The sequence below is a fragment of the Sinohyriopsis cumingii genome, chromosome 16 (genome assembly GCF_028554795.1).
Source record: "Sinohyriopsis cumingii isolate HCF-2022 chromosome 16, ASM2855479v2, whole genome shotgun sequence".
In the NCBI taxonomy this organism is placed as follows: domain Eukaryota; kingdom Metazoa; phylum Mollusca; class Bivalvia; order Unionida; family Unionidae; genus Sinohyriopsis; species Sinohyriopsis cumingii.
Genome location: NC_142976.1, coordinates 48,092,463 through 48,120,243, shown reverse-complemented (window position 1 = coordinate 48,120,243; position 27,781 = coordinate 48,092,463). Strand labels below are relative to the sequence as shown.

General features: G+C 34.9%; 2 protein-coding genes across 4 annotated transcripts in view; one reads left to right on the top strand and one right to left on the bottom strand.

Annotated features, from left to right (window-relative positions):
• LOC149780367 (sodium/glucose cotransporter 4-like) overlaps positions 1-24,191 on the bottom strand; it is a 92,274-nt gene extending 68,083 nt beyond the window's left edge. The window contains exons 1-6 of one of the 2 annotated variants that reach the window (XM_089937266.1): positions 23,943-24,191; positions 17,996-18,064; positions 15,939-16,043; positions 10,385-10,444; positions 7,519-7,623; positions 1,108-1,213 (exon numbers count right to left, since the gene is read on the bottom strand). In XM_089937266.1, coding sequence (XP_089793392.1) covers positions 1,108-1,213; positions 7,519-7,623; positions 10,385-10,444; positions 15,939-16,043; positions 17,996-18,064; positions 23,943-24,050 — 553 coding nt within the window. In that variant the 5' untranslated portion in view covers positions 24,051-24,191. Of the gene's footprint in view, positions 1-1,107; positions 1,214-7,518; positions 7,624-10,384; positions 10,445-15,938; positions 16,044-17,938; positions 18,066-23,942 lie in introns of those variants that run through there. The other variant, XM_089937267.1, reaches the window with a different exon arrangement.
• Positions 24,192-24,217: 26 nt separating this feature from the next.
• LOC149780366 (tRNA (guanine(27)-N(2))-dimethyltransferase-like) overlaps positions 24,218-27,781 on the top strand; it is a 34,782-nt gene continuing 31,218 nt past the window's right edge. For both annotated transcript variants that reach the window (XM_089937265.1, XM_089937264.1), the window contains exon 1: positions 24,218-24,398. In XM_089937265.1, coding sequence (XP_089793391.1) covers positions 24,295-24,398 — 104 coding nt within the window. In that variant the 5' untranslated portion in view covers positions 24,218-24,294. The remainder of the gene's footprint in view (positions 24,399-27,781) is intronic.

Below are 27,781 nucleotides of genomic sequence, written 5' to 3'. Positions count from 1 at the left end.
TGATTTCTTAATTTGTTTTCACTTTTAGCTGATGGGTTACTGGAGCCAAATATGTGATTCCCCTTCCTCGTTAAAAACACTACATGTACATGCATGTGTTCAAGTACCTACAATACATAATACTAGTATTAATAGTTGTATTGACACAGCTCACCTGTACTGGTAAATACTGTAATACTAGTATTAGTATTTGTATTTAGACAGCTCACCTGATGGCAAATACATAATACTAGTATTATCAGTTGTCTTGACACATTTTACCTGTACTGGCAGATACTGTAATACTAGTATTAGTAGTTGTATTGACACAGCTCACCTGATGACAAATACATAATACTAGTATTATCAGTTGTCTTGACACATTTCACCTGTACTGGCAAATACTGTAATACTAGTATTATCAGTTGTCTTGACACATTTTACCTGTACTGGCAAATACATAATACTAGTATTATCAGTTGTCTTGACACATTTCACCTGTACTGGCAAATACTGTAATACTAGTATTATCAGTTGTCGTGACACATTTCACCTGTACTGGCAAATACTGTAATACTAGTATTATCAGTTGTCTTGACACATTTCACCTGTACTGGCAAATACTGTAATACTAGTATTATCAGTTGTCGTGACACATTTCACCTGTACTGGCAAATACTGTAATACTAGTATTATCAGTTGTCGTGACACATTTCACCTGTACTGGCAAATACTGTAATACTAGTATTATCAGTTGTCGTGACACATTTCACCTGTACTGGCAAATACTGTAATACTAGTATTATCAGTTGTCTTGACACATTTCACCTGTACTGGCAAATAATGTAATACTAGTATTAGTAGTAGTATTGACACAGCTCACCTGACGGCAAATACATAATACTAGTATTGGTATTTGTACTGACACACTGATGTAAGAAAGCTTGCCAGTAGCTTCTCGTGGGTCGGTGGTTCTTTCCGGGGTTTTTCCTGGGTTCTTCCTTCACCATTAATACTGGCCGCCATGTATAGCCTATTGTGTGCTGAAAAATGGCGTTAAACCCAACAACAACAACAGACACACTGTGATGTAAATACTGTAATACAACAAGTATGGACACAGCTCACCTGTGATGGTAAATAATGCTGCAACAGCAAGAAGCAGCATGATGGACCAGTAGATATTCCAGTTGAGACTCTGTTCCATGAAAATTGCACCTGCATACAGGTCAGCCTTCAAGAATGCAATAAAACAAAATGAAATCCATTAATTCCCTCTATTTTACTGGCTACCAATATTTTATGGTTGTTAGATAAAACACACTTAATACCACCTAAAAGAATCCTTCTGTGACAACAGTATGACCCTTCCACAAATTTCTCTACTAATGACAATGTCTTTTATCATACAACCATGAAAGTCAATCAACAAATGACAATAACAATATAATCAACACTTACTTACATAACCTCTATGAAGGTTTAAGAATCTCAAGCAATGACTGTAAAAAAGTAATTGTCAAAAACAGAAAACAAAGTCAGACAAAAGTGATTTTGGCAATGAAATGCTGACCCATGTGACAGTGCATAAAACAGATAAATTAAGAAACTGGAATACCTCATTGGAACTAATGTCCATGAATTCTGGTAAGACCATTTCTTCTTTTCAACTGCTGAGTGTTGAAACCACCTCCAGTATTTAGCAACAGGAAGATGTTCCATTTAGCTGATGTAGCATAAGATTGGCATAATTTTTATTAAAGACCAACTAGACATCATCAGAAGTCTTTTGGTGTACACCCTATGTGAATATGACCATCCATTCAGAAGGGATTGTGAGATATTTTCAAGGTGGACACAATGGTGGGCATACTGGATACAAGATTCGTATTTTTTATTATTTAGGTCCAACTAGATGTAACTTTGGATGTAAGATGAGCATAAAGTAGACATCATAAGAAGTCTTTTTGTGAAAATCTAAGCCGATATCACTTTCCATTTAGGAGAAGAAGCAATAAGAAGACTTTCAAACATAGAAGCCATGGTTGACATATCGGTTGTCAGATCAGCAACATTTTCATTTAGGATCAATGAGATATTACAAGTCAAGCTGACCAGGAAGAAGGTTTCAAGATGGCTGACATGGTGTCAATATTGAATTTCAGATCACCACAATACCCACATAAGATCAACTAATCATAAGAAGTCTTCTGGTGAAAACCACAAGTCAATATGAATTTAGGAGGAGTAGCTATAACAAGATTTTCAAGATGGCCACTGTCATGGGCCATAATGGAGAAAAGATTGGCACCATTTTCATTTAGTAGCAACTAGATATCATATCAAGTCTTTTAGTGAAATCCCAGCTTTGATATCATCATTAACTCAGAGTAGCAATAATAAGATTGTCAAGATGGCTGCCATGTAAAATCATGATATTTAATGCCTAAGTTAAAGCAATTTTATTCTGGGTCAACGATACATTATAATAAAAATTCTTATTGTGAAAATCCCATTTTAATATGAATTCCATTAAGAGATGTAGCAATTACAACATTCCCAAGATGGATGCTGTGACAGCCATATCCGACGTCCAAGTGGCACGAATAATTAATCTTCTAGTGAAAATTCCATGTCGATATGGCTTTCTTTTCAGGAAAAGTAGCAATAACAAGCATTTCAAGATGGCTGCCATGTGGCAGATTAGCACCATTAACATTCATGGCCATCTAGACACTGTACAAGGTCTTTTAGCAAAAATGTTGTGTTGATATGAAAATCCATTTATAAGGATGTTCTTAAAATCTCCTTTAGAAGCTTTGATCCATATCCTGCTTTTATCATTGTCCACCCATATACGTTAAATTTTTGTAGGTGAGCATCACAGGCGTTGAGTAACGTTGGGATGACTGTTATTAAAAGCATATTTCGTGCATGAGTAATGATTTTAGTCAATTCAAATGACGTCTCACATGAAATGCATACAGTCCACTCTGTAATTCATACACCTATTCATTTGTTCAATACAGTTAATCTGTCAAGGGTAACCTATCAAACTGCACATTGTATAGTTCATTACAATGGAAATTTCACTGCTGCGCAATCATATTTCTTCCTACTTCCAACTGCAATGGTCAGAGAGGGCTTTCTGTATAGACTGGCATGGAAAAATCATAGGGATAGGAGCTATTCACAAAAATGTAATCCATAGGAGTAAAGCATAAAATGTATGTCATTTGTCTTCCTTTCTTGGTTTTATTGGTGAAGTACGAAGATGCACCCAATTATCAAGTTCGGAGATCCTAAATTAACAGCATCCAATAAATGAACTTTAACATACAAAATATACACAAGAAACTGTAACAAGAAATACAGGTTACAGAGACCTCTTTTTATAATAAGAATGTGGAACTTTCAAGATTCATCTCTTTACCAACGTTCCTGATTCTACCTAGGATAGTATGCCCAAAACTTTCCTGATTCTACCTAGGATAGTATGCCCAAACCTTTCCTGATTCTACCTAGGATAGTATGCCAAAACATTCCTGATTCTACCTAGGATAGTATGCCCAAACCTTTCCTGATTCTACCTAGGATAGTATGCCCAAACCTTTCCTGATTCTACCTAGGATAGTATGCCCAAACCTTTCCTGATTCTACCTACGATAGTATGCCCAAAACTTTCCTGATTCTACCTAGGATAGTATGCCCAAAACTTTCCTGATTCTACCTAGGATAGTATGCCCAAAACATTCCTGATTCTACCTAGGATAATATGCCCAAACCTTTCCTGATTCTACCTAGGATAGTATGCCCAAAACTTTCCTCATTCTACCTGGGATAGTATGCCCAAAACTTTCTTGATTCTACCTGGGATAGTATGCCCAAAACATTCCTGATTCTACCTGGGATAGTATGCCCAAAACTTTCCTGATTCTACCTAGGATAGTATGCCCAAAACATTCCTGATTCTACCTGGGATAGTATACCCAAAACTTTCTTGATTCTACCTGGGATAGTATGCCCAAAACATTCCTGATTCTACCTGGGATAGTATGCCCAAAACTTTCCTGATTCTACCTAGGATAGTATGCCCAAAACTTTCCTCATTCTACCTGGGATAGTATGCCCAAAACTTTCTTGATTCTACCTGGGATAGTATGCCCAAAACATTCCTGATTCTACCTGGGATAGTATGCCCAAAACATTCCTGATTCTACCTAGGATAGCATGCCCAAAACTTTCCTGATTCTACCTAGGATAGTATGCCCAAAACATTCCTGATTCTACCTGGGATAGTATACCCAATACTTTCCTGATTCTACCTAGGATAGCATGCCCAAAACATTCCTGATTCTACCTAGGATAGCATGCCCAAAACATTCCTGATTCTACCTAGGATAGTATGCCCAAAACGTTCCTGATTCTACTTAGGATAGTAAGCCAAAAACTTTCCTGATTCTACCTAGGATAGTATGCCCAAAACTTTCCTCATTCTACCTGGGATAGTATGCCCAAAACTTTCTTGATTCTACCTGGGATAGTATGCCCAAAACATTCCTGATTCTACCTGGGATAGTATGCCCAAAACATTCCTGATTCTACCTAGGATAGTATGCCCAAAACATTCCTGATTCTACCTGGGATAGTATACCCAATACTTTCCTGATTCTACCTAGGATAGCATGCCCAAAACATTCCTGATTCTACCTAGGATAGTATGCCCAAAACATTCCTGATTCTATCTAGGATAGTATGCCCAAAACGTTCCTGATTCTACCTGGGATAGTATGCCCAAAACGTTCCTGATTCTACCTGGGATAGTATGCAAAAAACTTTCCTGATTCTACCTGGGATAGTATGCCCAAAACTTTCCTGATTCTACCTAGGATAGTATGCCCAATACTTTCCTGATTCTACCTAGGATAGTATGCCCAAAACATTCCTGATTCTACCTAGGATAGTATGCCCAAAACATTCCTGATTGTATCTAGGATAGTATGCCCAAAACGTTCCTGATACTACCTAGGATAGTATGCCCAATACTTTCCTGATTCTACCTAGGATAGTATGCCCAATACTTTCCTCATTCTACCTAGGATAGTATGCCCAAAACTTTCCTGATTCTACCTAGGATAGTATGCCCAATACTTTCCTGATTCTACCTAGGATAGTATGCCCAAAACATTCCTGATTCTATCTAGGATAGTGTGCCCAAAACTTTCCTCATTCTACCTAGGATAGTATGCCCAAAACTTTCCTGATTCTACCTGGGATAGTATACCCAAAACTTTCCTAATTCTACCTAGGATAGTATGCCCAAAACGTTCCTGATTCTACCTAGGATAGTATGCCCAAACCTTTCCTGATTCTACATGGGACAGTATGCCCAAAACTTTCCTGATTCTACCTAGGATAGTATGCCCAAAACTTTCCTGATTCTACCTGGGATAGTATACCCAAAACTTTCCTAATTCTACCTAGGATAGTATGCCCAAAACGTTCCTGATTCTACCTAGGATAGTATGCCCAAACCTTTCCTGATTCTACCTGGGATAGTATGCCTAAAACTTTCCTAATTCTACCCGGGATAGTGCGCCCAAAACATTGCTGATTCTACCTAGGATAATATGCCCAAACCTTTCATGATACTACCTAGGATAGTATGCCCAAAACGTTCCTGATTCTACCTAGGATAGTATGCCCAAAACGTTCCTGATTCTTCCTAGGATAGTATGCCCAAAACTTTCCTGATTCTATCTAGGATAGTATGCCCAAAATGTTCCTAATTCTACCTAGGATAGTATGCCCAAACCTTTCCTGATTCTACCTGGGATAGTATACCCAAAACTTTCCTAATTCTACCTAGGATAGTATTCCCAAAACGTTCCTGATTCTACCTAGGATAGTATGCCCAAAACTTTCCTAATTCTACCTAGGATAGTATGCCCAAAACTTTCCTGATTCTACCTAGGATAGTATTCCCAAAACTTTCCTGATTCTACCTAGGATAGTATGCCCAAAACTTTCCTGATTCTACCTAGGATAGTATTCCCAAAACTTTCCTGATTCTACCTAGGATAGTATTCCCAAAACGTTCCTGATTCTACCTAGGATAGTATGCCCAAAACTTTCCTAATTCTACCTAGGATAGTATGCCCAAACCTTTCCTGATTCTACCTAGGATAGTATTCCCAAAACTTTCCTGATTCTACCTAGAATAGCATGCCCAAAACATTCCTGATTCTACCTGGGATAGTATGCCCAAAACTTTCCTAATTCTACCCAGGATAGTGTGCCCAAAACGTTGCTGATTCTACCTAGGATAATATGCCCAAACCTTTCCTGATTCTACCTAGGACAGTATGCCCAAAACGTTCCTGATTCTACCTAGGACAGTATGCCCAAAACGTTCCTGATTCTTCCTAGGATAGTATGCCCAAAAGTTTCCTGATTCTATCTAGGATAGTATGCCCAAAACTTTCCTGATTTTATCTAGGATAGTATGCCCAAAACATTCCTGATTCTACCTGGGATAGTATGCCCAAAACGTTCCTGATTCTACCTGGAATAGTATGCCCAAAACGTTCCTGATTCTACCTGGAATAGTATGCCAAAACCTTTCCTGATTCTACCTGGGATAGTATGCCCAAAACGTTCCTGATTCTACCTAGGATAGTATGCCCAAAACTTTCCTGATTCTACCAAGGATAGTATGCCCAAACCTTTCCTGATTCTACCTAGGATAGTATGCCCAAAACATTCCTGATTCTACCTAGGATAGTATGCCCAAAACATTCCTGATTCTACCTAGGATAGTGTGCCCAAAATGTTCCTGATTCTACCTAGGATAGTATGCCCAAAACTTTCCTGATTCTACCAAGGATAGTATGCCCAAAACTGATGAGGTTAGGAGATAAATGCTAAAACTTTAAAACCAGTGAAGGATGAAATATAGTTTGTGATGAGCTAATTTTCTTGTAAGGGTTTAGCACTACATGTTCATCACACATAAAACTTATGCCAAGTCAATTAGGCATAAAATATGGGCCACAATGACCTATTACTGAAATGCTCATTAAGACGTCTCTCATGATTCTAGTTACATAAACAGCATATAAAGGTAACTCAACAAACATAACACCATCTCAACTGGAATTGAAGACACACACACACAAAATGACCATCTAGGTTTGTGAGACAGTGGACACACAAAATTGCAAAAAAAAGATGTTGAATGATTTCCAAAGCTATGCAGTACACAAGGATCAGTTGCAGTGGAGATGCAATAATGACGGAAAAAGGGGCAATAACTCTGTCATAATCATACTGGATGAGACAAATCTCCCTGACATAGGTAATTCACCTACTGAATGGAATCCAATTAGTAAGGGATGAAGAGCCTTAGTGCTTAGTGAATGTGTCAACTAACGACGGATTTTAGAGATGGGCTGAAGAACAATGAGAAAAGGTGATTTAATACAGGGCTCCCTAATAATAAACCATATAAAAATAACATTGAGTGTCATTTTAACTCACCGAGATCTTTGTGAAGATGTAAACAAGAAGAGCCAGTACAGCAAGAGATATCTGAATCCGCTGACCTCCAAATCTTCTCTTCAAGTACTCTGGCATAGTGAACACCTACATTTCAAATCAAACACAGCACATTATTGGCATACTAAACACCTACATTTCAAAATGACACACATTATTATTATTGACACAGTGAACACCTACATTTCAAATGATACACAGTACTAATGGCATAGTTAGCACCCACATTTCAAATGATACACATTATTATTATTGGCATAGTGAACACCTACATTTCAAATGATACACAGTATTATTATTGGCATAGTGAACACCTACATTTCAAATGATACACATTATTATTATTGACACGGTGAACACCTACATTTCAAATGATACACAGTATTATTATTGGCATGCTGAACACCTACATTTCAAATGATACACAGTATTATTATTGGCATGGTGAACACCTACATTTCAAATGATACACAGTATTATTTTTGGCATGGTGAACACCTACATTTCAAATGATACACAGTATTTTTATTGGCATGGTGAACACCTACATTTCAAATGATACACAGTATTATTATTGGCATGGTGAACACCTACATTTCAAATGATATACAGTATTATTATTGGCATGGTGAACACCTACATTTCAAATGATACACAGTATTATTATTGGCATGGTGAACACCTACATTTCAAATGATACACAGTATTATTATTGGCATGGTGAACACCTACATTTCAAATGATACACAGTATTATTATTGGCATGGTGAACACCTACATTTCAAATGATACACAGTATTATTAATGGCATGGTGAACACCTACATTTCAAATGATACACAGTATTATTATTGGCATGGTGAACACCTACATTTCAAATGATACACAGTATTATTTTTGACATGGTGAACACCTACATTTCAAATGATACACAGTATTTTTATTGGCATGGTGAACACCTACATTTCAAATGATACACAGTATTTTTATTGGCATGGTGAACACCTACATTTCAAATGATACACAGTATTTTTATTGGCATGGTGAACACCTACATTTCAAATGATACACAGTATTTTTATTGGCATGGTAAACACCTACATTTCAAATGATACACAGTATTATTATTGGCATGGTGAACACCTACATTTCAAATGATATACAGTATTATTAATGGCATGGTGAACACCTACATTTCAAATGATATACAGTATTATTAATGGCATAGTGAACACCTACATTTCAAATGATACACAGTATTATTATTGGCATGGTAAACACCTACATTTCAAATGATACACAGTATTATTATTGGCAAGGTGAACACCTACATTTCAAATGATACACAGTATTATTATTGGCATGGTGAACACCTACATTTCAAATGATATACAGTATTATTATTGGCATGCTGAACACCTACATTTCAAATGATACACAGTATTTTTATTGGCATGGTGAACACCTACATTTCAAATGATACACAGTATTTTTATTGGCATGGTGAACACCTACATTTCAAATGATACACAGTATTATTATTGGCATGGTAAACACCTACATTTCAAATGATACACAGTATTATTATTGGCAAGGTGAACACCTACATTTCAAATGATACACAGTATTATTATTGGCATAGTGAACACCTACATTTCAAATGATACACAGTATTATTATTGGCATGGTGAACACCTACATTTCAAATGATACACAGTATTATTATTGGCATGGTGAACACCTACATTTCAAATGATACACAGTATTTTTATTGGCATGGTGAACACCTACATTTCAAATGATACACAGTATTATTATTGGCATGGTAAACACCTACATTTCAAATGATACACAGTATTATTATTGGCATGGTGAACACCTACATTTCAAATGATACACAGTATTATAATTGGCATGGTGAACACCTACATTTCAAATGATACACAGTATTATTATTGGTATCGTGAACACCTACATTTCAAATGATACACAGTATTATTATTGGCATGGTGAACACCTACATTTCAAATGATACACAGTATTATTTTTGGCATGGTGAACACCTACATTTCAAATGATACACAGTATTATTATTGGCATGGTGAACACCTACATTTCAAATGATACACATTATTATAATACATGGAATCATAGGCCACCTCCTCTCTCTCAGAAAATGGGAAATGTTAGCTGCAAGAACTTCTATCAAATTGAAGATCAGTTTGTATTTAATTTATAAATATTTAATTAATTATTAATATATATATATATATATATATATATATACACAGTGCTAAAATAATTTTCCCTAATAACAGTATAGTTCTTGTTCGATAGCAGTGTCTGTATGTGCAAGTTGATATTTCAAATACGGCAGAAACATGCACTCAATCATTTTGAATAGTTCAATTGTTTTGCTTTAAAATCTTTTACTTTGCAGAACTTCCTATATCTATGGAGACATAATTATAATAAGATAACTAATAAGCCAAAATAGAGGTTACTTTACCCTAATTTTGTATGCAGTTAATAGCACTCTCTAAGCTGCATAAACAATGAAGATTCGTGACTGTGCACACAACAGTATCAGAGAAAACGAGTTAAATGCAATAACTTATAAATGATAACAATAATGATGACAATAATGATAATAATACTGATGACAACAATGCAGTAAAAAATGTGATCCCGTTGTCTTGCATATCATTTGTAGATAAGACAACAACAAGGACAGCACCATCAAAAAATCGGTCCCTAGGTTTCACCTATGTTTTGCAAGCAAGACAAATAACTGTACTCTGCAGAACAATATCTGAAAGATGTGGAAAACAGCACATATGAATACTTACTCCTGATGCAATGTAAACAGGTACAAAGAGGTAGCCCAGTATCAAAAGTATGTACATAGCCTGTAAATTAGAAATGAAATTATACATTACGGAATCAGAATTTTCACTGTAAAGAATTATAGCTGATCATAATTTTTTTCAAAAGTGTTATATATTTTTAAACTGAGCTCCACATAATTCCTTAGATTCATAAAATGATCAGTTATCAAACATGCTAACTTTCATCAAGTAATAGATATCAATGCTCCCTAATTATAACCTGTTATTTAGAGACATAAAATCAACCTGCATTTTAAATGAGGGAACTTCATATTGAGGGATGTGGTCAGATGGTGCGCTGGATCATGATATAAAATAACACAATAAGTGGCTGTCATAATCCAAGAACAAAACAGAAGTGAAATAAATTGAGTTGTAATGAAAAATCAAAACATGAGCAATTTAATGTGATCCATGTCTATGTTATAAGAGGACTAGAAGTATAAGCCTTTATATTGAGGACTAGTAGTATAATAAGCCTTTATACTGAGGACCAGTAGTACAGTCTTTATACTGAGGACCAGTATTATAATAAGCCTTTATAATGAGGACCAGTAGCATAATAAGCCTTTATACTGAGGACCAGTAGTATAAGCCTTTATACTGAGGACTAGTAGTATAAGCCTTTATACTGAGGACCAGTAGTACAGTCTTTATACTGAGGACCAGTATTATAATAAGCCTTTATAATGAGGACCAGTAGCATAATAAGCCTGTATAATGAGGTTTTGATTAGTGAGGGACCCATGTATTCATACTATCATAATGTTTTGTGTAGAGGAACCAATGTATTCAGACTAAATTAATGTTTCATTGAGAGGGCCAAATGTACTCAGACTAACTTAATGTTTTGTCTAGAGGGACCACTGTATTCAGACTAACTTGTTTTTGTCTTGAGAGAAAATGTATTCAGACTAACTTAATTTTTTGTCTAGAAGGACCAATTTATTCAGACTAACTTAATGTTTTGTCTAGAAGGACCAATTTATTCAGACTAACTTAATGTTTAGTCTAGAAGACCAATATATTCAGACTAACTTAATGTCTTGTCTAGAAGGACCAATTTATTCAGACTAACTTAATGTTTTGTCTAGAAGGACCAATTTATTCAGACTAACTTAATGTTTTGTCTAGAAGGACCAATATATTCAGACTAACTTAATTTTTTGTCTAGAAGGACCAATTTATTCAGACTAACTTAATGTTTTGTCTAGAAGGACCAATATATTCAGACTAACTTAATGTTTAGTCTAGAAGACCAATATATTCAGACTAACTTAATGTCTTGTCTAGAAGGACCAATTTATTCAGACTAACTTAATGTTTTGTCTAGAAGGACCAATTTATTCAGACTAACTTAATGTTTTGTCTAGAAGGACCAATATATTCAGACTAACTTAATGTTTTGTCTAGAAAGACCAATTTATTCAGACTAACCTAATGTTTTGTCTAGAAGGACCGATATATTCAGATTAACTTAATGTTTTGTCTAGAAGGACCAATATATTCAGACTAAGTTAATGTCTTGTCTAGAAGGACCAATTTATTCAGACTAGCTTAATGTTTTGTCTAGAAGGACCAATTTATTCAGACTAACTTAATGTTTTGTCTAGAAGGACCAATTTATTCAGACTAAGTGGTTTTATCTAGATGTTATAGTTTTTAGAGACAGTGTAGGTGTTTTTCTTTCTTTGATTTACATGCATCCCCGTGCTGGCATTTCAACATCTTAAAACACAAAGTCATGCTTTATTAGCTACTAAGGTTGTTTTCTGTCATTATTTTTACATCATTTAACGTTTGATAACATATAGAAAGAAAGGGAGAGAGGATGAGAAAATAAGACAATATATATTAAAATAAGACAATATATATTTGTCAACAATAATGAAGTTATGAATATATTATGGAATAGAAGACAGAGTATCTACTACTGTATTGAATTAACTGTTCCATACATTGAGAGTTTAGAAGACAGAATATCTACTATAATATTGTATTGCATTAACTGTTCCGTGCATTGAGATTTTAGAAGACAGAGTATTATATATTGTATTGCACTGACTGTTCCATACATTGAGAGTTTAGAAGACAGAGTATTATCTAATGTATTGCATTAACTGTTCCATACATTGAGAGTTTAGAAGACAGAGTATTATATATTGTATCGCACTGACTGTTCCATACATTGAGAGTTTAGAAGACAGAGTATTATATATTGTATCGCACTGACTGTTCCATACATTGAGAGTTTAGAAGACAGAGTATTATATATTGTATCACACTGACTGTTCCATACATTGAGAGTTTAGAAGACAGAGTATTATATATTGTACCGCATTGACTGTTCCATACATTGAGAGTTTAGAAGACAGTATTATATATTGTATCGCACTGACTGTTCCATACATTGAGAGTTTAGAAGACAGAGTATTATATATTGTATTGCACTGACTGTTCCATACATTCACAGTTTAGAAGACAGAGTATTATATATTGTATTGCACTGACTGTTCCATACATTCACAGTTTAGAAGACAGAGTATTATATATTGTATCGCATTGACTGTTCCATACATTGAGAGTTTAGAAGACAGTATTATATATTGTATCACACTGACTGTTCCATACATTGAGAGTTTAGAAGACAGAGTATTATATATTGTATCGCATTGACTGTTCCATACACTGAGAGTTTAGAAGACAGTATTATATATTGTATCACACTGACTGTTCCATACATTGAGAGTTTAGAAGACAGAGTATTATATATTGTATCGCACTGACTGTTCCATACATTGAGAGTTTAGAAGACAGTATTATATATTGTATCACACAGACTGTTCCATATATTGAGAGTTTAGAAAACAGTATTATATATTGTATCACACTGACTGTTCCATACACTGAGAGTTTAGAAGACAGTATTATATATTGTATCACACTGACTGTTCCATACATTGAGAGTTTAGAAGACAGAGTATTATATATTGTATCGCACTGACTGTTCCATACATTGAGAGTTTAGAAGACAGTATTATATATTGTATCACACGGACTGTTCCATATATTGAGAGTTTAGAAAACAGTATTATATATTGTATCACACTGACTGTTCCATACATTGAGAGTTTAGAAGACAGAGTATTATATATTGTATCACACGGACTGTTCCATACATTGAGAGTTTAGAAGACAGAGTATTATATATTGTATCACACGGACTGTTCCATACATTGAGAGTTTAGAAGACAGAGTATTATATATTGTATTGCACTGACTGTTCCATACATTGAGAGTTTAGAAGACAGAGTATTATATATTGTATTGCACTGACTGTTCCATACATTGAGAGTTTAGAAGACAGAGTATTATATATTGTATCGCATTGACTGTTCCATACATTGAGAGTTTAGAAGACAGAGTATTATATATTGTATCGCATTGACTGTTCCATACATTGAGAGTTTAGAAGACAGTATTATATATTGTATCACACTGACTGTTCCATACATTGAGAGTTTAGAAGACAGAGTATTATATATTGTATCACACTGACTGTTCCATACATTGAGAGTTTAGAAGACAGAGTATTATCTAATGTATTGCATTAACTGTTCCATACATTGAGAGTTTAGAAGACAGAGTATTATATATTGTACCGCATTGACTGTTCCATACATTGAGAGTTTAGAAGACAGAGTATTATATATTGTACCGCATTGACTGTTCCATACATTGAGAGTTTAGAAGACAGAGTATTATATATTGTATCGCACTGACTGTTCCATACATTGAGAGTTTAGAAGACAGAGTATTATATATTGTATCGCATTGACTGTTCCATACATTGAGAGTTTAGAAGACAGTATTATATATTGTATCACACTGACTGTTCCATACATTGAGAGTTTAGAAGACAGAGTATTATATATTGTATCGCACTGACTGTTCCATATATTGAGAGTTTAGAAGACAGAGTATTATATATTGTATTGCACTGACTGTTCCATACATTGAGAGTTTAGAAGACAGAGTATTATATATTGTATCGCACTGACTGTTCCATACATTGAGAGTTTAGAAGACAGTATTATATATTGTATCACACTGACTGTTCCATACATTGAGAGTTTAGAAGACAGAGTATTATATATTGTATCGCACTGACTGTTCCATACATTGAGAGTTTAGAAGACAGAGTATTATATATTGTATCGCATTGACTGTTCCATACACTGAGAGTTTAGAAGACAGTATTATATATTGTATCACACTGACTGTTCCATACATTGAGAGTTTAGAAGACAGAGTATTATATATTGTATCGCACTGACTGTTCCATACATTGAGAGTTTAGAAGACAGAGTATTATATATTGTATCGCACTGACTGTTCCATACATTGAGAGTTTAGAAGACAGAGTATTATATATTGTATCGCATTGACTGTTCCATACATTGAGAGTTTAGAAGACAGTATTATATATTGTACTGCACTGACTGTTCCATACATTGAGAGTTTAGAAGACAGAGTATTATATATTGTATCGCACTGACTGTTCCATATATTGAGAGTTTAGAAGACAGAGTATTATATATTGTATCACACGGACTGTTCCATACATTGAGAGTTTAGAAGACAGAGTATTATATATTGTATCGCACTGACTGTTCCATACATTGAGAGTTTAGAAGACAGAGTATTATATATTGTATTGCACTGACTGTTCCATACATTCACAGTTTAGAAGACAGAGTATTATATATTGTATCGCATTGACTGTTCCATACATTGAGAGTTTAGAAGACAGTATTATATATTGTATCACACTGACTGTTCCATACATTGAGAGTTTAGAAGACAGAGTATTATATATTGTATCACACTGACTGTTCCATACATTGAGAGTTTAGAAGACAGTATTATATATTGTATCGCATTGACTGTTCCATACATTGAGAGTTTAGAAGACAGAGTATTATATATTGTATCGCACTGACTGTTCCATACATTGAGAGTTTAGAAGACAGAGTATTATATATTGTATCACACTGACTGTTCCATACATTGAGAGTTTAGAAGACAGAGTATTATATATTGTATCGCACTGACTGTTCCATACATTGAGAGTTTAGAAGACAGTATTATATATTGTATCACACTGACTGTTCCATACATTGAGAGTTTAGAAGACAGAGTATTATATATTGTATTGCACTGACTGTTCCATACATTGAGAGTTTAGAAGACAGAGTATTATATATTGTATCGCATTAACTGTTCCATACATTCACAGTTTAGAAGACAGAGTATTATCTACTGTATCGCATTGACTGTTGCATACATTGAGAGTTCAGAAGACAGAGTATTATATATTGTATCGCATTAACTGTTCCATATATTCACAGTTTAGAAGACAGAGTATTATCTACTGTATCGCATTGACTGTTCCATACATTGAGAGTTTAGAAGACAGAGTATTATATATTGTATCGCATTGACTTTTCCATACATTGAGTTCGTACAATCCAATTGCAATGCCTGATGCTGCTCCTGATCCTGCAAGACCCACAAAATGGATGGAGCCTATATTACTGGCAAAGAGAGATGCCCCCACCTGAAAAAATAATATTCATATATAACCTGTCTGCATATATGTAGTAAGGACACATGAGTTACCTAAAATGTTTACCTTTATCTAGTAAGAACATGTGAATTAACCTAATTAATCTACCTAATTGTATGTGAAATAATGACATATGAAACACCTAAAAATATCTACCTATAAGGAATAAGGACACAAGATCTACCTAATTGTATATGAAATAAGGACACATCAATTATCTAGAAATATCTACTTCTTTGTAGCAAGGACACATAGGATGCTTTAAAAAGATCAGGCTATAGCTCATGGAAGATAAATCTGCAATAAAAAAACACAATGAGTCTAGTCAATCTTGCATCTAAGGATGGGATGGGTAAAAGATGGCATGCAGTCTTCTCATTAGCAGCTGAGAGAACTCTAGTGGTTTACATGCAGTGTTCTCATTGGTAGCAGAGAGAACTAGTGGTTTACACTCAGTGTTCTCACTGGTAGCAGAGATAACTGTAGTGGTTTACATGCAGTGTTCTCATTAGCAGCAGAGAGAACTGTAGTTGTTTACACAGTGTTCTCATTGGAGCAGAGAGAACTGTAGTGGTTTATATGCAGTATTCTCACTGGTAGCAGAGAGAACTGTAGTGGTTTACACAGTGTTTTCATTGGTAGCAGAGAGAACTAGTGGTTTACATGCAGTGTTCTCACTGGTTGCAGAGGTAACTGTAATGGTGAATATGTAGTGTTCTCATTAGCAGGACAGATAACTAGTGGTTTACATGTTCTCAGTAGGAGCCAAGGTAACTGTAATGGGGGAACATGCAGCGTTCTCAGTAGGAGCCAAGGTAACTGTAATGGGGGAACATGAAGTGTTCTCAGTAGGAGCCAAGGTAACTGTAATGGGGGAACATGCTGTGTTCTCAGTAGGAGCCAAGGTAACTGTAATGGGGGAACATGCAGTGTTCTCAGTAGGAGCCAAGGTAACTGTAATGGGGGAACATGCAGTGTTCTCAGTAGGAGCCAAGGTAACTGTAATGGGGGAACATGAAGTGTTCTCAGTAGTAGCCAAGGTAACTGTAATAGGGAAACATGCAGTGTTCTTAGTAGGAGCCAAGGTAACTGTAATAAGGGAACATGCTGTGTTCTCAGTAGGAGCCAAGGTAACTGTAATGGGGGAACATGCTGTGTTCTCAGTAGCAACCAAGGTAACTGTAATGGGGGAACATGCTGTGTTCTCAGTAGCAACCAAGGTAACTGTAATGGGGGAACATGCTGTGTTCTCAGTAGGAGCCAAGGTAACTGTAATGGGGGAACATGCAGTGTTCTCAGTAGCATTAGCAGCAGAGTGAAATGTCATGAATCTGTTCGTATAGCATCAGATTTGTAATCAAGCATCATGGATTTGTTGTCTTGGTGTGCATGTGGGAAAGACATTTAGCTTCCATTTCCTTAACATTACATGGCCAAACACATGTAAAAGTGCCATAAAAACTAAACAAAACAAAGCAATAATTAGCAGTGGGCAGCTGGCACAAAAGCTTTTGACTTTTACAAATTGTAATATTGTAGTGGACTACTTATAAAGCAACATAATTGTACCAGCATTGTACTTTTAAATTTGGTCTGTGTGCTTCAAAAGATAATACGAAGACTTTGCATCACTTAATTTCACAGCTGCCCTTTTGAGCTGCTGATCTTTGATAAATACATTTTTAAAGCCTTCAGAGGCAGTGAATCTTTAAAGGCCATGTACCTGTTGCCTCTGTGAAGTACCGATATACCTGATTTCTATGCACTGTTATAGCAATCTATGGTAGTGTAACAGTGACCTTTAACTGACTACACCTGAACAGCTAGATATGATACTGTGTAACTGGGTGTAAATCAAACAGAACTACACAAGTATAAATTAGTACCTTTATAAATATCTACATTATTCAGATATCTTTGTCAATCATCGTCACATCACTTACAAGGATCCAGTGCATGTTCCTGCCAGCCAGGAAGTAACCTCCGGCACTTCCACGATTTTTCCGTGAGCTCTGAAGTATAAAAAAGTACAAATGCCACTTATTATATGATATAAATAAACATATTACAATACAATAACACCGGTCTATATGGGCAATAAACAAAATACCTCTGGTCAAGTGGAAGTCGACACTGAGAGAACAACATCTATAAAGGGTTTTTGCACAGTATGAAAATCAACTTTGCACCATTTACATCTCTATTTTCCATGTACTACAGGTATCTTAAATGTACCATAAAAATGCTCTCTTTCATAAGAGATGTTACCATGGTTACGATGTCCAGACATGTAACCAACACCATGGAAGGTTGATGCTTACAGTTAATGGAATCTGGTACACATGCATGTAAGGGGAGGTCGATGGCAACAGGTAATGAAGACTGGTACACAGGCATGTAAGGGGAGGTCAATAGTTGCAGTTAATGGAGACTGGTACACATGCATATAAAGGGAGATAAACATGCATATGACATGAATAAGGGAGGTTAATGATTACAGTTATCTGGTGCACATGCATATATGGGTTTGGGTTATGGTTACAGATAATGGAGTATAGGGATAACACTGCTTTGTTGGTTAATTATTTAACTACAGATCAAAATAAAGAATGATCAGGTTCTTTGTAAAAATATCTACGTTAGTGAATTTTGTTGGTAATTGCACTACATCTCATTTTCACAATGGACAAATAGAGAAGCTCTTTCCAAAATAGGTTAATTCATCCAATTTTGAAGCCCTCAAGGAAATTTAGTAATCAATAGCCACTCTGGTTATCAATGATGTAAACACAGCCTCTATGCATTCAAAACTAAAGATGGGGAACAAAATTTAGTCTTGGAAATCATCCTTTCCCGTTTAGGTCTTTTACTACCACTCTAGTGGCCTAGTGGTTAAAGCATCCACCTCTGAAGCGGGAGGTCATAGGTTCAAACCCCAGCTGAGTCATACCAAATATTTACAAAAATGGTACTAACAGCTGCTTCGCTTGTCTGCAGCATGATGCCCCAGTTATAGAGATCTCTATAAACTGCTACACAGCAGACATCTTATCAACATGGCTGAAAAATTGTTAAAGCTACGTTAAAAATCCTAATTACACACAAAAGTCTTTTATGTTGTAAACTGTATGGTCCCAAGAATGTCATCATTTGCACGACATTGTTATCATTGCTGTATGGATTAATGGATTATCCCTGAACTTCTGTGAAGCATTGGGATACTACAATATGCTAATATCCCCATATGTCAGTCCACCAAGCAGTCCATCTAATCAATTGGGATACTGCTATAATGCTAATATCCCCATATGTCAGTCCACCAAGCAGTCCATCTAATCAATTGAGATACTGCTATAATGCTAATATCCCCATATGTCAGTCCACCAAGTAGTCCATCTAATCACTTGGGATACTGCTATAATGCTAATATCCCCATATGTCAGTCCACCAAGCAGTCCATCTAATCAATTGACTCTATCCGTAACAAGGCTATTTATCACTATGGCTCCAGCACTTACCAGATTTTAACTAGTGATTCCCATTCCCCAGGTCGCAATCCAAATTAATTTGAAAGAGATAAGATGTGTGGAAATGGGGTCATGAGGCTCTGAAAAAATACTTTAAGGGTTGCAGCCAAAAACTTGTGGGAACCACTGATTTAAATCAAACTTTGTCAGCTCCATGTGTGGTTGGGACATGCAATGGGATTTTACTTTTCCCCTTGACCAAAACTTATCAAATTTCCTTTTAAAGTTATTGGCATGATATCAATTCTCTTTGGGCATTACTTGGGCCGTCTTTGATATATCCTGAAGGCTAACCAGGTGTCGGGAACAGATCTACAATAAGATTTCATTTCTTTTCTGGGTTAATTTTGGAAATGTAGTGAAACTTCCATGCAGCAGCCAAAACTAACTAACATGGACAATCAAATCATTTGTACTAATAATTTCTTGTTCCATTGTCAAAAATAAAGTTAAACTCCATGCAAAACACCCACATTTTTTTTAATTAAAGAAGATAAATTTTAATCTCAACACCATTTTCCAAGCATATCCCTTAGCAGACTAATGAGGTTGGTAGACTAAAACTGAAAGTCAAGTCTTTTGTTTACCAAGTTCTCATAAATGGCTGGAAAACGTTTGTATTTCATACTATTTTCAACAGGAAAACATTTGAACTTAATATTATTTTCAAATAGAAAACTTTTGCACTAAATGTTATTTTTCAATGGAAACCTTTTGAACATATATTATTTTCAACTGGAAAACTTTTGTAATTAAAATTATTTTAAAATGGAAAACTTTTGTTATTAAAATTATTTTCAGATGGAAAACTTGTACCTATATAATTTTAGTTGTAAAACTTTTCAATTAAAATTATTTTCAATTGGAAACTTTTGTATGTAATATTATTTTCCAAAGGAAAGTTTTGTACATGAATTTTCAAATGGAAAATTTTGGTAGTTAAAATTAATTTCAACTCAAAAACATTTGTACTTAATATTATTTTCAACTGGAAAATGTTTTACTTAATATTATTTTGAAGTGGAAAACTATTGAACTTAATATTTTCAAATGGGAAACAGTTGTACTTACTGATAATATTATTTTTGAATGGAAACCTTTTGAACTTTTTGCTAATATTATTTTCAATGGTAAATATTTAATAGGAATATTTTTCATAGTATTCTTCTCTGCATAGATCCCTGGGAATAGGGTCAAAGGTCAAATGCATTGGTATGTCAGTTACACTGTCATTTTCTAAATATTTTTGACAAAGGTTTATCTATGCTGTCATAGCAGAAAGACACAATTTACTATATTCAACAGATTTTGGGTTATCAGCTATGCTTAGCATTATACTGAAGACCGGGGAGTTGGGGGCACAGGAAATTAAGTGTGAAGGATTTGTGATGGTAAACTATTCCAGGTGCAGTAGCTCAGATTAAAATATAGTTACCTTGTACATTGTGTACAGTGGCTATGGGATATACTGCAATGTAATAACATAAAGAGTACACACTGTATATAGTGGCTATGGGATAAATTGCAATGTAATAATGCTACCATCCAAGGTGTACAGAGGTGTATTTCTGATGTGAAATCATGGATGACATGGAACAAGCTGCAGATGAATGATGATAAAACTGAGGCCATTCTGATCACAACACAAAGACTTTCTCATTCACATCCTTTACCTCAAACAATAATTATCAGCAATGCCAACATTAAATTCATACAATCAGTACGAAACCTAGGTGTTACTCTGGACAGTACTCTCACATTGCACCAACATGTCATGAACATATGCAAGGCTGCATATATTGAGCTGAGACACATCAGCTCCATTCGCAGATATATTTCAGTTGATGCCACTAAAAAACTTGTGTGTTCATTAGTACTTTCAAGACTGGACTATTGTAATTCAATTATGTCTGGTTCATCTCAATATCTACTCCAGAAACTTCAAAAAGTTCAAAACACAGCTGCTCAGATCATACTTAGAGTATCACGATCAGAGCACACCTCTCCACTGCTTTGTACCCTACACTGGCTATCCATTTGATAAAGAATCAAACATAAAATTTGTTCTGTGCTACGTTTAACAGACGGACTCCAGTCCAACATACCTACCTGACCACACCCATGTATATACACCAGCAAGATACTTATGCTCCTCTTCTGACAATCGTATACTCATTATTCCCACTATGAAAACAAAGTCATATGGACAGCATTCTTTTGCATACCAGGGCCCAGCAATGTGGAATGAATTGCCCTCTGAACTTTGAAACAAAGACACAGTGATCCTATTCAAGAGTGCTCTTAAAACTCACTTATTTCGACTGCAAGAACAAACTTAAAGACCTAACAATGTTCCCTACCTTAAATATTTTCAGCATGTTTTTTATGTTTTCTAATTTCATGGCATTTGATTTTTGTAATCACATAATTATATATGTTTATTTTTATTTTTTATGTTATAGGTGTTGTCTAATGTTGTAAAGCACTTAGAGCTTCTAAGAATTAGACACTATACAAAGTCCTCATTATTATTATCATTATTATGTAGAAGTAACTAATACATTTTACAATGGAATGAAGATTTACCTTTCCTTGATATATCTGATGGTATTGATAAACATACAGCACCTGGATACATTTTATGAAACAATAACAATATAGTGGGTCTTACATAATGTAATGAATAGTGAATGTGCCACATGCCTTAATATATTAAACTTTCAGTGATAAATTTTATAATAACATTATAAATGGCTTATTATATTTTACAATGTAAATTTAATGTGCTGTGTGACTGTGGAATATTGTAACTTTCATCCACAGCCAATTCCACTTAAGCCTCTCTATATTTAAAGCATATAAAACATGTACCAAAAATAAACTCTCAAATACATTGTTCTCATGCAATGTAAATATATTACAGTGGTCCCTCACTATAAATCTCCCCATTATATTGCTGAACGTCTTATAACACAGGTACAGGTATAATAATGGATATGTTTCAATTAGTTAGATTCTGTTTGATCACTGTTCCTTGTTATTTGCCCCAAATACAGTCTTGTTGGACATCCCTTAGTATAAGTCTCATTCACTGAAGTCATAAACGTGGACACCAAATACATTGCTTTGTAAAGTTTCTACCAAAGATGGATAATAATGACACGAGATGCCTAGGTGGGTCTTATAACACTCACTTGACATGCATACCAGCTGACCGCTTCACTAAGGTTTGTGAAGTATTATAAGAATGTAAAGTAGGTGATCTCCAAAATTTATATCATCAACATTGAACAAGTTTCACTATATTAGGTTCAAGTTATTTAAAATGATAAAGGCACAAATAATACACAATTACAGCTCACTGAGTTATTCAAGATCTTCAAAAGTTAAGTTTAGTTTGATAGCTTTATTTTGTGGCCAGCTGAGTCACATGGCAATTGTCACTAGTTAACTTTATAATTTACAGGGTTTGGGGTTGTTTTTAAAGCCATGGACTTTATTTTCAATGTAAATGTTAATTAAATCTGAAACTGTTTCAAGAGAAAAACTTCAAAAAGTGAATTAACTGTTTCATCAGAGCTTTTATGAGTCTGGTGCTGGTTACTGTACCACTGTGTACTAATTTATCGTTTTTGTCATCAATAAAATTAACTTTAGTAGAAACACAAAAGTCAATACATCATATTTAATAACGTTTCTTTAAATTAACAAAATAGGAAAATCTCGTAAAAGATCAAAACTCCTCTGTTTACATAATTATCTTTAAGTCAGCAAAATGATCATAGGCAAAACAACTTGTTGGCAATATAACCTGTCTTCTCAGATGAAATTGCCTTTCTTTATTTTTCATTTATCAAATACATATAAAGTCGTCACTATTTTTCTGCAAGCATCATTGTCAAGTACATGTATCCTGGATACAGGTTCTCAAGGTTTACTGATGTAAATAAACTGACCGAACAGGTGGAGGTTAAACGAGTCACTGAGGTATCGATTCTTTAATAAATCTGTTGTTTTGATGGATACATATTGCAATTAATCAGAGAAATCATTTACACGACACTTGCTTTAAGATATTTATAGATACGTAGCATAGGGGAATCGTATCAACTTTACAAATTAATCGTGGGATCAAAACAGGTGAAAGCATGCACTGCATTACGTGTGCCTTCAGATAAGCACATAGGCGCCTAATAACAACAAGTGCGACTCATTTACTGTATGTGGTTCCGAATTGAGGGTGGGCGAGTAGTATATTAACTGTATGTGGTTCTGAATTGAGGGTGCGTGGGTGGTATGATCCATTTTAGAATCTCATATTAACCTTCAGACCCACACCCGTTCTGTCATAAATAACACTCACCCATAATCCGACAAACAAAACGAAAGCGAAGTAAACTACTATGACAGTTACATCTCCAGCGTGCAAGGAAGTCCCAAAAACCGTTGAGCCTGACTGCTGTTCACTCATCGTCTAACAGTTTGTTTTTTTTTAAATTCCCCTTAAAGTTATTTGTTTATTTGGTAAAAATCGACTGGGCTTTCCGGCCAACTTCTCGAGAAATGGCTTATTCCAAATTGTCCCCCTTCATGACCATGGCCAAGTGTTATTCCTGCCTGTTTCCGGTAACTCTTTACGTGAGAGGCGATGCCCATGTGGTCGAACATTGGTGTCGAATATTTAGCAACGTAATATTACTAATAGTAAAGAATAAATGGAAGCAATTATTCACGAGCTAAATGTTAATATCCTGGCCAACGGATCGGAGGCTTCGGGAAACAAATCAAAGACGTACAATGCAAAAATGTCAACTATCAGGTCAAATAATGTTTGAAAACTACATGATTAAATATATATTTGTTCACCCATGCGACTGAGAAATCTGTTTTGCTTACCGTACTTTTTCTATCTTAGTCATTTTAAAAAGAAATCATTGATGTCTTCTGCTATGCCTAATAGATCTACAACGTAAGACAGATCACTCGATATTTTTTTTCTGGGGATGGGGCACTAAAACAAAACCAATATGTGCTATGTCTTGCATTGTAATACTAACATCTAGTCCTACATGTAAGACATAGCACATTTTGATTTTGTTGAGGTGCTATGACGCCCACAACATAAATATCAGCGTCGGGTCTTACAGGTAGGACTAGACTAACATCGACAATGATATTTATGTAGCTATGCGCAAGGTATTTTACAAAAACGCGTTTTCAAGCTGTAACATTAACTTCTTTTGGATTCATCATGGTCTCATTAATACATATACATATCCCCACCCACACACACACACACAAACCCTAAGATTGAAATCTAAAAACAACTGGCCGTCAAAATTTTTGACATTTAGAGATCAACAGTTTTTTCTTCAACAATCGGGAATTGGCAAAAATGTAAGAAATGGACAACAATTGTATAATACCCTAAACCAAAAAATTGTTACGGTATTAACTAATTTTTACAAGTAAATAAAAAGAAGACATTTAAAACATGTACTAATTTTTTTCTTCTATGTACAGTAATTGGAGAAAATGGCCATCTGATTGTGCATTAAGATTCAAATCATTTTGATTTACTCCAAAATATTAGCACAATCCAGATGAATCAAAAATGCAAAATGCATGTTAATATGCATTGTTTCAATTTCACTGATATATGTTCCTTAATACTGAGTAGCAAATTAAAACTTGAGGCTGTACTTAATGACAATTTAGCCAGATGGTGAAGGGTTAAGTCATATTTATAACAATGTAGGTTGGCTATGAAAATGGCCAAAGTAGCAGTCCAGTTCGTAAGCTGGTGATCAGTCCTATTAAAATTGCATATTTAGTGTTTGAAAAGTTATGAATCTGCAATATCGTATGCCGATTGTAGTCAAAAAGTTTATATAAATTTGCAGTGTTACATTTTCACACCTTGAGAATGATGTCACTAAGTACCGTTACTACTTCTGTCATGCTGGCAGTGCATATTCCGGTTTGGATTACATGTCTGACCCACTTAATTAAAAACTCAATTTTATGCAAAGCGCATCAGCTAAAATTTTCAAAAATATCTTGACAAATAGTCAGATCATTAATCTTTCTACAAATGAGAGTGTATTTGGCCAAACAAGAGGATAAAATGCAATCTAAATATTTCGTAGTGCCCTTGCATGTCTTAAAACACAAGCTAAAATTTAAAAAATGACATAACGCAAGATTTTTTTTTTTTAATTAAAATAAAAATCAGTAATTCCATGCAAGACATTATCACTCTAACACAGGGTATAGTGCAAAAAGAGCCCTGTTCTGATCTCTGGACCTAACATTAATTTTCAAAAGCAAATTAGAGTTTTCCCCTCCTTCCTTGTGCGTAGCTAATTTATGTACCAGGGGTCGAGTAGTCCTACAATGTAAGACATATCACATGTTGTTTATGTTTTAGTGCTATGTCTTACTATCCAAATAACGACCTTGTATAGCGTGTTCCGATGTCATTTTACGTCGGAACGAGTAGTCAAAGCTTCAGGAATATCTCACACACTTGGCAGCCCATATAGACATTCTTCCACAGATTGATACATAATTAATATACTTAATGTGCTGTTTTTATACTGGTGGAATGAAAATCTGACACTAGCAAACGGACACATTTTCTTGTTCTGTTGACATACATTTGAATTTGTTGAAATGCAATGATAGTCAAGGTATGCCAGTGTATGTTCACGTACGTTCATGTGGGGGATATGTTTCTTGAACGAAACGAAACATTGCTTACAGTTCCAATAAGCAAAATAAATTTTTATTCATTTTGTTAAAGAATAATATTTCAACTTAAAGCGAATTCATCAGTCTCATTTTTCATTGCTTTGCAGCCAGCTGAAATGTAGGCCAATGAAACTTGAAAAGACATCCATTTCTTTTGTGAGAATTTGAATTTATTAGTGAAAAGACATCAGAGTAAGTAAAGTCGGACTAAAACATTATGATTTTACTTCGTAGAAAAGTGTCATTATTGATTGACAGCTGTGTGAGATATTCCTGAAAATTTAACATTCTTTACTATGTAATTCAACATCAAAACACGCTACACAGCATCATTAGTCTGGCAGTAAGACCAAGATGCCCAAAACATAAATATCAGCATCAAGGTCTTACATGTAGGACATGGGGTTGAGGTCTTACTGCCCAAAAAACTGCGGTGTTTAGCATGTCCCGATGTCGATTAACATCGGAACCACCAAAGTTTCAGGAATATTAGAGTAGGCAGCCCATATCGGCGCTTTACTACAAACTGAAGTCTTCATGTTTTGGTCACACTTTGTGTTTTTCTAATAAATTCTCACACAAACCAATGGACATGTTTTCAAGTTCCATTGGCCTACATTTCATTTGGCTGGAATGCAGCGAAAGCCCACAATGCTGAAATCAGTTAAAAGGATAATAAGAATCAAAAAAAAAAATGAAGCTATCTAAACACTTCTTCAGTATTAGTTAAAGCTTAATCCAATTTCATCATTTCTATCTTCCATCATATTCTGGCAACTGAAATATTCATAAACATTATTTGTTTAATTATCTGCTTGGTAGACAATCTTGAACAGCTTTTATAAATAAATGCAAAAGTCCTTTACATTGGATTTAACGTTAGAGGGTGAGTTGCCAATCTAGGTTAGTGGGGCCTCCTACAACAATGATACAGTGGGTTTGAGGGGGTAAACAGTTGCATTAATTAACTAGCATTCCTGTTACAATTATTATCAAATTGTAAAGTATGTACATATATAGGTAATCCATGTCCATTGATTGTAGTATGATTCCATCTTTTTACATATAAATATTTACCATCCCAATGGAAAATGTAAGTAATTTTCTGCTTTGCAGACATTTCATTGTTCATTGATGAAGTAGTCGACCAAACACGTCTAAAATCTCATGGTGTGCCTTGAAGAAAAAACGTGCCAAGTGGAGGATGAAGACCTGTATAGACAGACATTGGCCTATCAAAAAAATTTCATTTTTTTAAAGTAGCTGGTGTGAAGTAAAAGTAACTGGTTAATCACCTGGCTCCTGACTGATAAGAAAAAGAATAATTTTCACATACTCCATATTTGCTGAAGAACACATTTGGTTAAATCAAAGTTTATTTACATATTTTTGTTCATAAATTTCTAATGATAAACATTTATTATCAGCATTGTCCTTTAACAGATATCT